Here is a 13387-nt window from a genome sequence, read left to right on the forward strand (position 1 = left end):
TATTCTCCCAAGCAATACAGAAGAGAATCCAAAAGGAGATTGCAAAGCCATTGACATAGTCAATATGGCCGAATGCACAAGGGAGGAAGAGGACGAAAATCCTAGTGAGGAAGACCTCCTGGGACGTCCCTCAAGCAAGAAGGAGTTTCCTATTAAGGATCCAAAGGAATCTGAGGCTCATATAGAGACCATAAAGATTCCATTAAATCTCCTTCTGCCATTCATGAGCTCTGAAGACTATTCTTCCTCTGAAGAGGATGAAGATGTAACTGGAGAGCAAGTTGCTCAATATTTAGGAGCTATCATGAAGCTGAATGCCAAGTTGTTTGGTAATGAGACTTGGGAAAGTGAACCTCCCTTGCTTATTAGTGAACTGGATACCTGGATTCAGCAAATTCTACCTCAAAAGAAACAAGATCCTGGCAAGTTCTTAATACCTTGTACCATAGGCACCATGACCTTTGAAAAAGCTCTGTGTGATCTGGGTCAGGGATAAATCTTATGCCACTCTCTGTAATGGAGAAGCTGGGGATCATTGAGGTACAACCTGCCTTGTTCTCATTACAATTGGCTGACAAGTCATTGAGACAAGCTTATGGAATAGTAGAGGACGTATTAGTAAAGGTTGAAGGCCTTTACATCCCTGCTGATTTCATAATCTTAGACACTAGGAAGGAAGAGGATGATTGCATCATCCTTGGAAGACCTTTCCTAGCCACAGCAGGAGCTGTGATAGATGTCAACAGAGGTGAATTAGTCCTTCAATTGAATGGGGACTACCTTGTGTTTAAGGCACATGGCCATCCCTCTGTGACAAAAGAGAGTAAGTGTGAAGAGCTTCTCTCAGTTCAGAGTCAAGAAGAGCCCCCACAGTCAAACTCTAAGTTTGGTGTTGGGAGGCCACAACCAAACTCTAAGTTTGGTGTCAAGACCCCATATCCAAACTCTAAGTTTGGTGTTGGGACTATACAACATTGACCTGATCACCTTGTGGCTCCATGAGAGCCACTGTCAAGCTATTGACATTAAAGAAGCGCTTGTTGGGAGGCAACCCAATTTTATTTATCTAATTTTTATTTTATTCTATATTATTGTTATTTTGTGTTTTATTAGGTACATGATCATGAGGAGTCACGAAAAAAATCATAAAAATTAAAAACAGAGTCAAAAACAGCAGAAAAAAAATTCGCACCCTGGAGGAAGCACAGGCTGGCGTTCAACGCCAGTAAGATGCATCTGGCCGGCGTTCAACGCCAGAACAGAGCATCATTCTGGCGCTGAACACCAGAAACAAGCAATATTCTGGCGCTGAACGCCAGGAATGTGCCCAGAGAAGAAAAGCTGGCGCTGAACGCCAGTAACAAGCATGAAACTGGCGTTCAACGCCAGAAACATGCTTTACATGGGCGTTGAACGCCCAGAATGTGCACCACACGGCGTTTAAACGCCAGAATGGTGTGCAAAGGCAATTTACATGCCTATTTGGTGCAGGGATGGAATTCCTTGACACCTCAGGACCTGTGGACCCCACAGGATCCCCACCTACCATATTCCCACCTTACCTCCTAATCCTAGTTTTTATGATTACTCTTCCCCATGTCACACTTCCCAACACTCCTCACCAATCACCTCAATTCCTCTTCCCAATCACCCCCTTCACCACTCACATCCATCCACTCTTCCCCATAAACCCCACCTACCTTCAAAAATTCAAAATCAATTTCCCACCCATTCCCACCCTAAATGGCCGAATACACACTACCCCCTCTCCCTATAAATACCCTTCCATTCTCCTTCATTTTCACACAACACAAACCCCTCTTCTCCCACTTAGCCGAACCTACATCTCTCCCTCTCTACCATATTCTCTTCTTCTTCTTCTCTTCTTTCTTCTATTGCTCGAGGGCGAGCAATATTTTAAGTTTGGTGTGGTAAAAGCATAAGCTTTTTGTTTTTCCATTACCATCAATGGCACCTAAGGCCGGAGTATCCTCTAGAAAAGAAAAATGGAAGACAAAAGCTTCCACCTCCGAGTCATGGGAGATGGAAAGATTCATCTCCAAGAGCCATCAAGACCACTTCTATGATGTTGTGGCAAAGAAGAAGGTGATCCCTGAGGTCCCTTTCAAGCTCAAGAAAAATGAGTATCCGGAGATCCGACATGAAATCCGAAGAAGAGGTTGGGAAGTCCTAACCAACCCCATGCAACAAGTCGGAATCTTAATGGTTCAAGAGTTCTATGCCAATGCATGGATCACTAGAAACCATGATCAAAGTATGAACCCGAGTCCAAAGAATTATCTCACAATGGTTCGGGGGAAATACTTAGATTTTAGTCCGGAAAATGTGAGGTTGGCATTCCACTTGCCCATGATGCAAGGAGATGAACGCCCCTACACTAGAAAGGTCAACTTTAATCAAAGGTTGGACCAAGTCCTAATGGACATATGTGTGGAAGGAGCTCAATGGAAGAGAGACTCCAAAGGCAAACCAGTCCAACTAAGAAGACTGGATCTCAAGCCTATAGCTAGAGGATGGTTGAAGTTCATTCAACGCTCCATCATTCCCACTAGCAACCGATCTGAAGTTACTTTGGATCGGGCCATCATGATTCATGGCATCATGATTGGAGAGGAAGTAGAAGTTCATGAGGTCATCTCCAATGAAATCTACAAAATAGCCGACAAGCCTTCACCCATGGCACGGCTAGCTTTTCCTCATCTTATTTGCCATCTATGTTACTCAGCTGGAGTTATCATAGAAGGAGACATCTCCATTGAAGAGGATAAGCCCATCACCAAGAAGAGGATGGAGCAAGCAAGAGAGACCCTTCACGGTTCTCAAGAGATGCATGAGGAAGCTCATCATCAAGAAATCCCTGAGATGCCTCAAGGGATGCACTATCCTCCCAACAACTATTGGGAACAACTCAACACTTCCTTAGAAGATTTGAGCCACAATGTTGAACAACTAAGGGTGGAACATCATGAGCACTCCATCATTCTCCAAGGAATAAGAGAAGATCAAAGAGCAATGAGGGAGGAGCAACAAAGGCAAGGAAGGGACATAGAAGAGCTTAAGAACATCATTGGTCCTTCAAGAAGAAGACGCCACTAAAGGTGGATTCATTCCTTGTTCTTTATTTCTTTCTGTTTTCGGTTTTTAATGTTGTGTTTATCTATGTTTTGTGTCTCTACTTCATGATCATTAGTATGTAACCATGCCTTAAAGCTATGAATAAAATCCATTAATCCTTCACCTCTCTTAAATGAAAAATGTTTTAATTCAAAAGAACAAGAAGTACATGAATTTCGAATTTATCCTTGAATTTAATTTAATTATATTGATGTGGTGACAATACTTTTGTTTTCTGAATGAATGCTTGAACAGTGCATATGTCTTTTGATCTTGTTGTTTATGGATGTTAAAATTGTTGGCTCTTGAAAGAATGATGAACAAAGAGAAATGTTATTGAGGATCTGAAAAATCATGAAATTGATTCTTGAAGCAAGAAAAAGCAGTGAACAAGAAGAAGCTTGCGGAAAAAAAATGGCGAAAAAAAATAGAAAGAAAAAGAAAAAGCAAGCAGAAAAAGCCAATAGCCCTTAAAACCAAAAGGCAAGGGTAAAAAGGATCCAAGGCTTTGAGCATCAATGGATAGGAGGGCCCAAGGAAATAAAATCCAGGCCTAAGCGGCTAAATCAAGTTGTCCCTAACCATGTGCTTGTGTCATGAAGGTCCGAGTGAAAAGCTTGAGACTGAGTGGTTAAAGTCATGATCCAAAGCAAAAGAGTGTGCTTAAGAGCTCTGGACACCACTAACTGGGGACTCTAGCAAAGCTGAGTCACAATCTGAAAAGGTTCACCCAGTTATGTGTCTGTGGCATTTATGTATTCGGTAGTAATACTGGAAAACAAAGTGCTTAGGGCCATGGCCAAGACTCATAAGTAGCTGTGTTCAAGAATCAACATGCTTAACTAGGAAAGTCAATAACACTATCCGAAATTCTAAGTTCCTAGAGAAGCCAATCATTCTAAACTTCAAGGGAAAAGTGAGATGCCAAAACTGTTCAGAAGCAAAAAGCTGGAAGTCCCGCTCATCTAATTAGAATTAATATTCATTGATATTCTGGAATTTATAGTATATTCTCTTCTTTTTATCCTATTTGATTTTCAGTTGCTTGGGGACAAGCAACAATTTAAGTTTGGTGTTGTGATGAGCGGATAATTTATACGCTTTTTGGCATTGTTTTTAGGTAGTTTTTAGTAAGTTCAAGCTACTTTTAGGGATGTTTTCATTAGTTTTTATGTTAAATTCACATTTTTGGACTTTACTATGAGTTTGTGTGTTTTTCTGTGATTTCAGGTAATTTCTGGCTGAAATTGAGGGACTTGAGCAAAACTCTGAAAAAGGCTGACAGAAGGACTGCTGATGCTGTTAGAATCTGGCCTCCTTGCACTCGAAATGGATTTTCTGGAGCTACAGAACTCCAAATGGCGCGCTCTCAATGGCGTTGGAAAGTAGATATCCAGAGCTTTCCATCAATATATAATAGTCCATACTTTATTCGGAAATTGACGACGTAACTTGGCGTTGAACGCCAAGTACATGCTGTTGTCTGGAGTTAAACGCCAGAAACACGTCATGATCCGGAGTTGAACGCCCAAAACACGTCATAACTTGGAGTTCAACTCCAAGAGAAGCCTCAGCTCGTGGATAGATCAAGCTCAGCCCAAACATACACCAAGTGGGCCCCAGAAGTGGATTTATGCATCAATTACTTACTCATGTAAACCCTAGGAGCTAGTTTATTATAAATAGAACTTTTTACTATCATAATCCGGGGATCCTGGATTGTATTTTGAATCCTGTGATCACGTTTTGGGGGCTGGCCACTCGGCCATGCCTGAACCTTTCACTTATGTATTTTCAACAGTGGAGTTTCTGCACACCATAGATTAAGGGTGTGGAGCTCTGCTGTACCTCAAGTTTCAATACAATTACTATTACTTTTTACTCAATTCTCTTTTATTCTTATTCCAAGATATACGCTACACTTAACTTTGATGAATGTGATGATCCGTGACACTCATCATCATTCTCACATATGAACGCGCGTGATTGACAACCACTTCCGTTCTACCTTAGGCCGGGCGCATATCTCTTAGATTCCCCAACAGAATCTTCGTGGTATAAGCTAGATAGATGGCGGCATTCATGGGGATCCGGAAAGTCTAACCTTGTCTGTGGTATTCCGAGTAGGATCCCGGGAATCCGGAAAGTCTAACCTTGTCTGTGGTATTCCGAGTAGGATTCCGGTATTGAATGACTGTGACGAGCTTCAAACTCCTGAAGGCTGGGCGTTAGTGACAAACGCAAAAGAATCAATGGATTCTATTCCAACCTGATTGAGAACCGACAGATGATTAGCCGTGCTGTGACAGAGCATTTGGACCATTTTCACTGAGAGGATGGGATGTAGCTATCAACCAAGGGTGATGCCTCCAGACGATTAGCCGTGCAGTGACAGCGCATAGGACCATTTTCCCGAGAGGATTAAAAGTAGCCATTGATGATAGTGATGCCCTACATACAGCTTGCCATGGAAATGAGTAAGAAGGATTGGATGAAAGCAATAAGAAAGTAGAGATTCAAGAGGAGCACAGCATCTCCATGCACTTATCTGAAACTCCCACTATTGAATTACATGAGTATTCCTATCCCTTTTTATTTTCTTTTTATTATTTGATTTTCTAAATTCCATAATTTTATCTGCCTAACTGAGATTTACAAGGTGACCATAGCTTGCTTCATACCAACAATCTCTGTGGGATCGACCCTTACTCGCATAAGGTTTATTACTTGGACGATCCAGTACACTTGCTGGTTAGTTGAACGGAGTTGTGAATTCAAATAGAGCCAATTATTAAATTTTATACAAGTACAAAGAGCATGGATCACAATTTCGTCCACCACCCAACAAAAAATGATTTGAAGAAATCCTCTTCTTCCTTGTGCTCAATAACCGCAACCGCATAATCAACCCTATTGCATCACCAAGCACACCAGGCCTATTCATCAACAACATAACAATATAGAAAACTCTATTACTACCATACTTGAAAAAAATCAAAGCACCATCGATGATGTTATACACACTTCTGATGAGACAAAAGCCTTCCACTAAAATACCGGTGGTATCTAATTTTTAGAGTTTCATAGGAAAGCAGTGGCCAGCAAAATCAACGAACTTGACCTCAGAGCCCAGATCGTTCGTGTATTTAGCATAGAAATTTTGCGGTAGAGCGAGAACGACCTTTGCCAACATTAAAAACCAAACTTAACACAGTAGATCTAGAACACGGTAGTATCAAATCACCAACAAATCAATGACTCAGTCTTACCAGGGATGAGTCGAGGCAAAATACCAAGGTGCACGAACATTTCGCAGTGCTGGAATGCATCCCAAATGATGTGTTCATCACTGTATCACTGAATATCAATTCACTGTTAAGCGTAAAAGTGGAAGGAAAATTGGCAACCATAACTAAAAAAAATTTCCCTCTTACATGCAATCAGAAACATAACACGAATCGCTTTGCTTCAACATAGTTGACAATTATTTGATTACCTGATATGTATAAGCGACGCAGACCAGCTATGGAGATACCCCAATGGAACGAACCAAAAAAATTCAAATAGTTAGGAGAGATTACTGCAAGTACCGTATAAAGCGAAAAAAAGGATATATGGGGAGTCAAAGCAGGACCATCAGAGGGTTCTTTTAAACTAGCTATAAGACAGTAATACCCACTATATATCAAAGTTACCCCGTTGCCATTTTCCATTCATGCAATTGACATATACTTTTCCTATACACCACATATATAATATATAATATAAATATATAAATATATAAATTGTTTTAAAAGACCAATTACCATTGATATTTGTTATGCCCCTTACGAATGTATTTCGTAATAGCTTTGATTCCTGATATAGATAGATAATCCTAAATTGCCAAATACCTCACGATATAAAATATTTATTGTGTTTTTGAACACATCCCCATTGTTGTCTAAGATCAGCAACCTCTTACAGAATTATCAACTGTTTGTAAGAGTCTGATCCTTGTTAATAAAATGGCCATGCCCCTATTAATGATCATAGATCCTACTCTTAGGAGATCAAGACCTTCCCAGTTCCCAGGAACAATAGCCCCTGTAAAAACAACTCCCAATTGAACTATACTTCAATGATAGGAATTCTATACTACTTCCATCAGTCATATGGCTCCTCTCGCATATCCGGCCGCTTCCTGGCTTGCAAAGCCAGTCTAGCATCTCTCTCCCTCTCAAACTCACGATAATCTGTTCGCTGCAAGAAGGAGACCTTATCTAGATATTGGTCTGAACTCCTCTTGTAAGCATCAAGCTCCCCTTTTAGTTTATTTTCTTCCTTAAACTCTCCCCAGTCCATTTTGGTCTTATCAAGTACACTGAGCTTCTACTTCTTCTTGATTTGTTCAAGAACAGCATCTACCGCAGAAGGTGCAGCGATTATGGCTCTTTCCATTGCCTCCTTTGAGTCAGAATCTAAGAGTTTCTTTACTTCAATGTCTTGACCAGCAAAGTCCCAAACCTCAGTAATCTGTGAAAGGAAACAGATGAACAAACAGTGACTGAGAACTCAATGGTTCAAGTCATGCAATTGGCAGTGGTGAAATAAATAATGTTGGAACTACATATAAGACATATAGTTAAAGCCAGAATTCTTTCAAAGGCTTCATGCTATAATTCAAGGATGTTAATATATAGATCCTTAAACTTTGGAAATTTAGAACATGAGGAAATAAATCAATGCACAATCCCTTAAGTCTTCTATTTGTTCCCCCTACTTTTGGGCCAAATGAGAATGTGCTTACCACAAGTTTACCCTTGCTAGAGGAAGAAGCAGCAGCATCATCTTTTACTGCTGCAAGAGTAGCAGCAGCAAGCTTCTTGGCTTCATCATTTGTATTGCTCTGCTCCATTACAGTCCCATTACGAAAAGCGGCTTGGCCAACAGATTCAGTTGCCTTTGGTGCTAACCCCAGATATGACAAACAATTCTGTGTTCGAAGTTATTAAATTAGGAAGTTATTAAACTCATGCTAACAACAGCTAAAAGATCTTTATCCAGAAATCCCATGGTTCATAGACAAAGAGAGCAACAGTAAAGTCTTGCAAAAGCTCCCTTCTTTGCATTTCTTTTTGGAGTGGAATTAGACTTGCTTGCAAAACTTCTGAGGATATCATTAGATACTCCTTTCTTCATTTGTCCCCACATGGCATCAACTTGAGCTTTTATTTCTATCAAGACAAGGACAACATTAGGGAATTTGTCACTACAATCATCAAATCTCTAATCATCGAGACAGCCATCATGAGGAAAACATAAGTTTTAAACACGCAGATGAAAACATAAATTCAGAAATCCATACTTGTATCATCCTGCTGTGTTTCCAGGCTTGTCCCTGGAACAGGTTCTTTGACAGACTCAGCAGAATTTGCATTGATGATATCTGAAACACGAAAAATTAAGCTGTTATCCAAAGGCAAATCCATCTTATATCCACAGATACAGACAGATTATGATAAACTACAAGGCATGCTCCTTGAGCCACAAAACCACATATTTTCACTTGTAAAATTTTATGAGCAGCTTACATTAACATAATTCGAATTTCCTGGAACAAGGACTTATAAAAACGTGTATATCCAATCACAAAGTACTTACCTTCACCTTTCCCCAAAAGTGTAAGCAATCAATGCAAATAAAAACGAACCTACAGCAAGAATTCAGACCATGGCAGCATCCACCAAGAGTAAACCAAAACTACAGTGGCCAAACGAAAAAGAAAAACCGTAAAATTTGTTTATAAATTAGGGGTTTTACATCTGCATTAGCACCTTACAGTCTTACACAGTTCGAGTCTCACCCATTACCATAACACTTCCCCCCCCCCAAAAAAACTTTTTAAATATATAAAAAAACTAATCAATAATCACATATTGAGTGTGTAACGCAATCAGCTAAATGGATAAATAATGTGTTAGAATCCAATTGAGGCATAGATTCTAAATACATATTTCAAAATTTATCCTTGAGAGAGAGAGAGAGAGAGAGAGAGAGAGAGAGAGAGATGGTTTTACCAGCGGAGCTCATCACTGCTGCGAATTGAAATCGAGGAAGCTAAGGATTTGCCAATGTGTCGAGACTTCAACAAAAAACACACTCCTTACTTAATATCTTAAAATCCAGACATGTAGCTCCAGGTGTCACAATATCCTTCTGATGTTTTTGTTTGCTTTCCTCTATTGGCATTGAAAAGTCAATAAATGTGATGAAAGCTAGAAGTCCCCGGAAGTCTTATTTCAACACCTAATTAAAGTACTTGTTAGTTCAAAAATGTAATAAACGTAAATTTAAAATATCAAACAAGTGTGTATGATATTTGGCCAATCTATTCTGAAAATCTACTCTGTTACATGCATCATTGATGAAAACTTAAACTATAAAAAGAAGTGATTCATTCATTAGAAGGGTAAAAGCCTTTTGAGCAAAAGAACCCAATTCATCCCTTCTTTCTTATAACCTATTTTTTATGCATCACATATTTTTCATTTACCCAAGCATCACCATTATCAGTTTATCACACACAATTACTTCATTATCATACAGACAGTCACAACATATATTGGGTATACATAAAAGATTGTCTCTGATTTTGAACATGAGGTTGCTGTCTTTCGAGGTTGGTGTGTCACCGAAAGTTCTACATGAATGAATCACTGAGCTGCCATTCCTCTCCCTCCCCCTATCTGTCTGAAGCCTCCATTCATTCTCATTATCAAATTCTCCCTCCCCAAGTTATTAGTAAATATGTGTCTTAAACTAAAAACAAGACAGCACATGCCCCTTGATATTTATTTATCTTTTTACTTGGGCCAAGCAAGCACGATTAAAATAGAACAAGCTCACTGTAATAGTCCAAAACAACAACGTAGCACGTTCCTTTTTTTTTCCATTACTTATTTGTTTATCTTTCAGAAACCATGAATGGCAAGAAAGCACCTAACTTCAAAGATTATGTCAGAAACTTTAACAAGGATAACTTACCAAAAATCTAACTACAATATCCAAAGTATGAGAAACTAAGTCAATCAGAATATATAATATGTAATATATTCTTTTGGTGTCTGAAAATAAAAGGAAAGAAAAAGAAAAAAAAACAAAGAATGGTGGACCGCAGAGCTCCAGGCGCAGTTAATCGCGGACGGCAGAGCAGGAGCTTGAGGCGTTGTGAATGGTGGACACTGTGTGAGACGTGAATGTATCAGGAAGATTCTTCCACTTAGTGGCTGGATAGGAAAAAATGGAATACAGGGAGAGTGGATTATCGAAGTTCAGAATCCCCTGCCTCTGTTTTTCAATTTTCGGCTTGGATTATCCTTTATCGTTAATTTATATCATTGAATTTATAACTAAGCAACCCAACCAGTTAACAAATTAACAAATTATGCCAAATTATAAGATAGAAACAATTAAAAAGTTATAGCAAATTATAATAATACAAGAACATAAACATGAAATAAAAATCACAATAACTACAAGAACAATTAAAATACAGCAACAAAGTGAGAAATATCTAAGAATCACCATTGTTGAAAACAATAACTTGATACGTGTATGCCCAAAGAATCAAAGAACTCAAGAAGTTGTGTTTTCATTGTTGAACACAAATTGATAAAATCAAAAGCTTAATATAATATATAATCTCAAAACACATCCAGAATAACATTGTAGCAAATAAAAGACTATTTAAATACATCTAATACTTGTACAAGCTCATCCAAAAATAAAAATCCCTGCTCTAAACACAACATACATTGCCTGCATACAAGCATTGATCTTCTGCATTGCAAATTGATAAAATCAAAAGCTGAATAATATATACAACTTCAAAACTTTACAACACATTTAAAATAATATAATAACTACACATCTAAAATAACAAACAAATATAATACTTTCTAAACACATCTGAAAATGAACATAGTTGAACACCACAAACACATCCAAATTGAGAAGAAATAACAAAATAGTCAAGAGAAAATCCTCTTCCTCTATTACAAGACACATCCAAAATGATTTCGAGGTAAAACAAAATCACTTTGTCTATTTTCATGACACATCCAAACTATATTGATCTCTCAAACCCCAAATCAAATAAAGTAATAAGAAAAAAATTAAAAACACAAATACATCCAAAACCGAAATATAAACTGAAAAATAAAAAAATTTCTTCTTTGTCTATTTTCATGATACATCCAAAATTAGCCAGAGATTAAACATATCAAATCATTCAAAAAGAAAAAGAAGGCTGGGATAGGGGCAAGAACAGTACCGATGCTATGTGGGGAGAATCTAGTGGAGGTGGTGCATTTCGGGACCAGGAGAGGCGCGAACGAGGCTCGATTCCGATGCAGAGGAGGCACGGGGGTGGCTCGTCTAGTGCCCGACTTGGAGGCCGGAGGGAGCGCAGAGGATGTGGGACTGAGAGGCAGCGTGGAAGAGGAGCGACAGGCAGCTTAAAGTAGACGCAGAAGAGATCGTAGAAGACGCGCTGTGGAGGAGTGGCAATGAGACGATTCGACGAGTTGCGACGGCGATAGGGCAGTGGGACGGCAATTGGAGCAGATTTGACGGCGGCGCTGGGACGGCGGCGGCAACAGAGCTTGAAGAAGAGATAAGTCTCTGAAGGAAAGGAACATGTGAGGTGAGAAAGTGCTGGGCAAAAGGCGTCGAAGAAAATCTTATATTATAGTGAACCCTCTTATTGATGGTGCACCCTGTTCCATCCTTTCTTGTAGCCGTCGAAGGAAATTGCTGATGCCACGCGACTCATGTCAGTTCTAGACTTCTAGTTATTTGTTCTCAAGTGTCTTATCGTTTGGAGAACCAATCGCAGCCCTAGGGCACGCAGCAAACACGGCAGCCCCTCACCCTCATGTACGGCAGCACCTTTCCCTCTCAGCCATCTCTCTGTCTCTCGACTGCTTCTCTCGCCTTCACGGCCACGGTGCTGCACTGCTTCTCGGTGATGACGACCCTCAGCGACAACGACACCACCAGTGGCTACGAAGTGTGACAGCGCTTCTCTGCTTTATTTTCCCGGGGCTACTGTCCCCGGTCGTCTTCTTCTTCCCCGCCACCATCGGCGAAGAGTAACGGGGATTTCACTGTTTCCCACTCATGCCTGAGCTTACTTCCACTCCATCCACTTCTAACAGCGCCAATTTATCTTGTTTCCAACCAACAGTTGCTTATGCTTTGACGTTGGGATTTTTGCCAGTAAAGAATGTCATAAAAATAGTCGCGTTGTAGATATAGTCTCTAAACCGACAAAAAATCCCTTCGTACAAACATTTTGGTTGTCACGAGTAACAAACCCCTAAATAAATTGATAACCGAGTATTTAAACCTCGGGTCGTCTTTTCAAGGAACTGCGAGGAAGTATGTTCTTATTATTGGTTATAAAGGTTGTAATCGGGGTTTAGAAGGTGAGAAGCAAGTAATTTAAATGATGAGTGAATTAAATGGCAATTAAAAATAAATAATAACTGTAAAACAACTTTTGGCAAGATAAGGGAATTTAGAGGTCTAACTTAGTTATCTCTCTCAACTATAATAAAAGTTGAATCTAAACTCCACTTGGTCAACCTTTACCAGGGCAAAGGAAATTCAAGGGACTAATTAAATTGACCTTTGAATCCTAATTATTTCCTAAGAAAAGGTTGGGATTATTCAGGTTCAGCTCAATTAGCAAGATAACGATTATTAATTACGTTGAGTTTAATAACTGTTGACTTACTAATTCTTAATCAGAACCAAAAGAGGAAAAAGTAAAATTGCTGGAATAATAAAAATATCCTTAGATGGGAAGCAATGGCAACTTAATTCAAAGAGAACAATTATAAACTGAAAATACCTCAATTATCATTAATTCAAAGAACAATCCGTGACATGGGAGAAATTCATAAATCAAATTATAATAATCAATTCAAATGTTGGAATAAATAAATAAAAGTAAAACTTAAAATAAAAGAACATTAAACCTGGGATCCAGAGTTACTCTTAAAACAAGAAGAAATCCTAAATCCTAAAAGAGAGAGAGAACCTCTCTCTAGACTAAATCTAAATCATAGAAAAAACTAGAAAATTGGCGAGCTCTCCCTGAATGGATGCATTCCCCCACTTCATAACCTCTGGTCTATGCCTTCTGGACTTGGATTTGGGCCAAAAAGGGCCTCAGAACTGGTTATGAGCGTTTTCTGCAATTTCT

At 39.2% G+C, this 13387-nt stretch overlaps 1 protein-coding gene across 1 annotated transcript; it reads right to left on the reverse strand.

The window, feature by feature from the left end:
• Nucleotides 1-7506: 7506 nt before the first annotated feature.
• LOC130954740 (uncharacterized) lies at nt 7507-9207 on the reverse strand. Its single transcript, XM_057881505.1, has 5 exons — nt 9195-9207; nt 8483-8563; nt 8227-8351; nt 7925-8110; nt 7507-7650 (listed from the first exon to the last, which is right to left on the reverse strand). The coding sequence occupies exons 1-5, from the start codon at nt 9205-9207 to the stop codon at nt 7507-7509; spliced, it is 549 nt and encodes a 182-aa protein (XP_057737488.1).
• Between the last annotated feature and the right edge of the window lie 4180 nt (nt 9208-13387).

The sequence above is a fragment of the Arachis stenosperma genome, chromosome 10, assembly GCF_014773155.1.
Source record: "Arachis stenosperma cultivar V10309 chromosome 10, arast.V10309.gnm1.PFL2, whole genome shotgun sequence".
Lineage (NCBI taxonomy): Eukaryota > Viridiplantae > Streptophyta > Magnoliopsida > Fabales > Fabaceae > Arachis > Arachis stenosperma.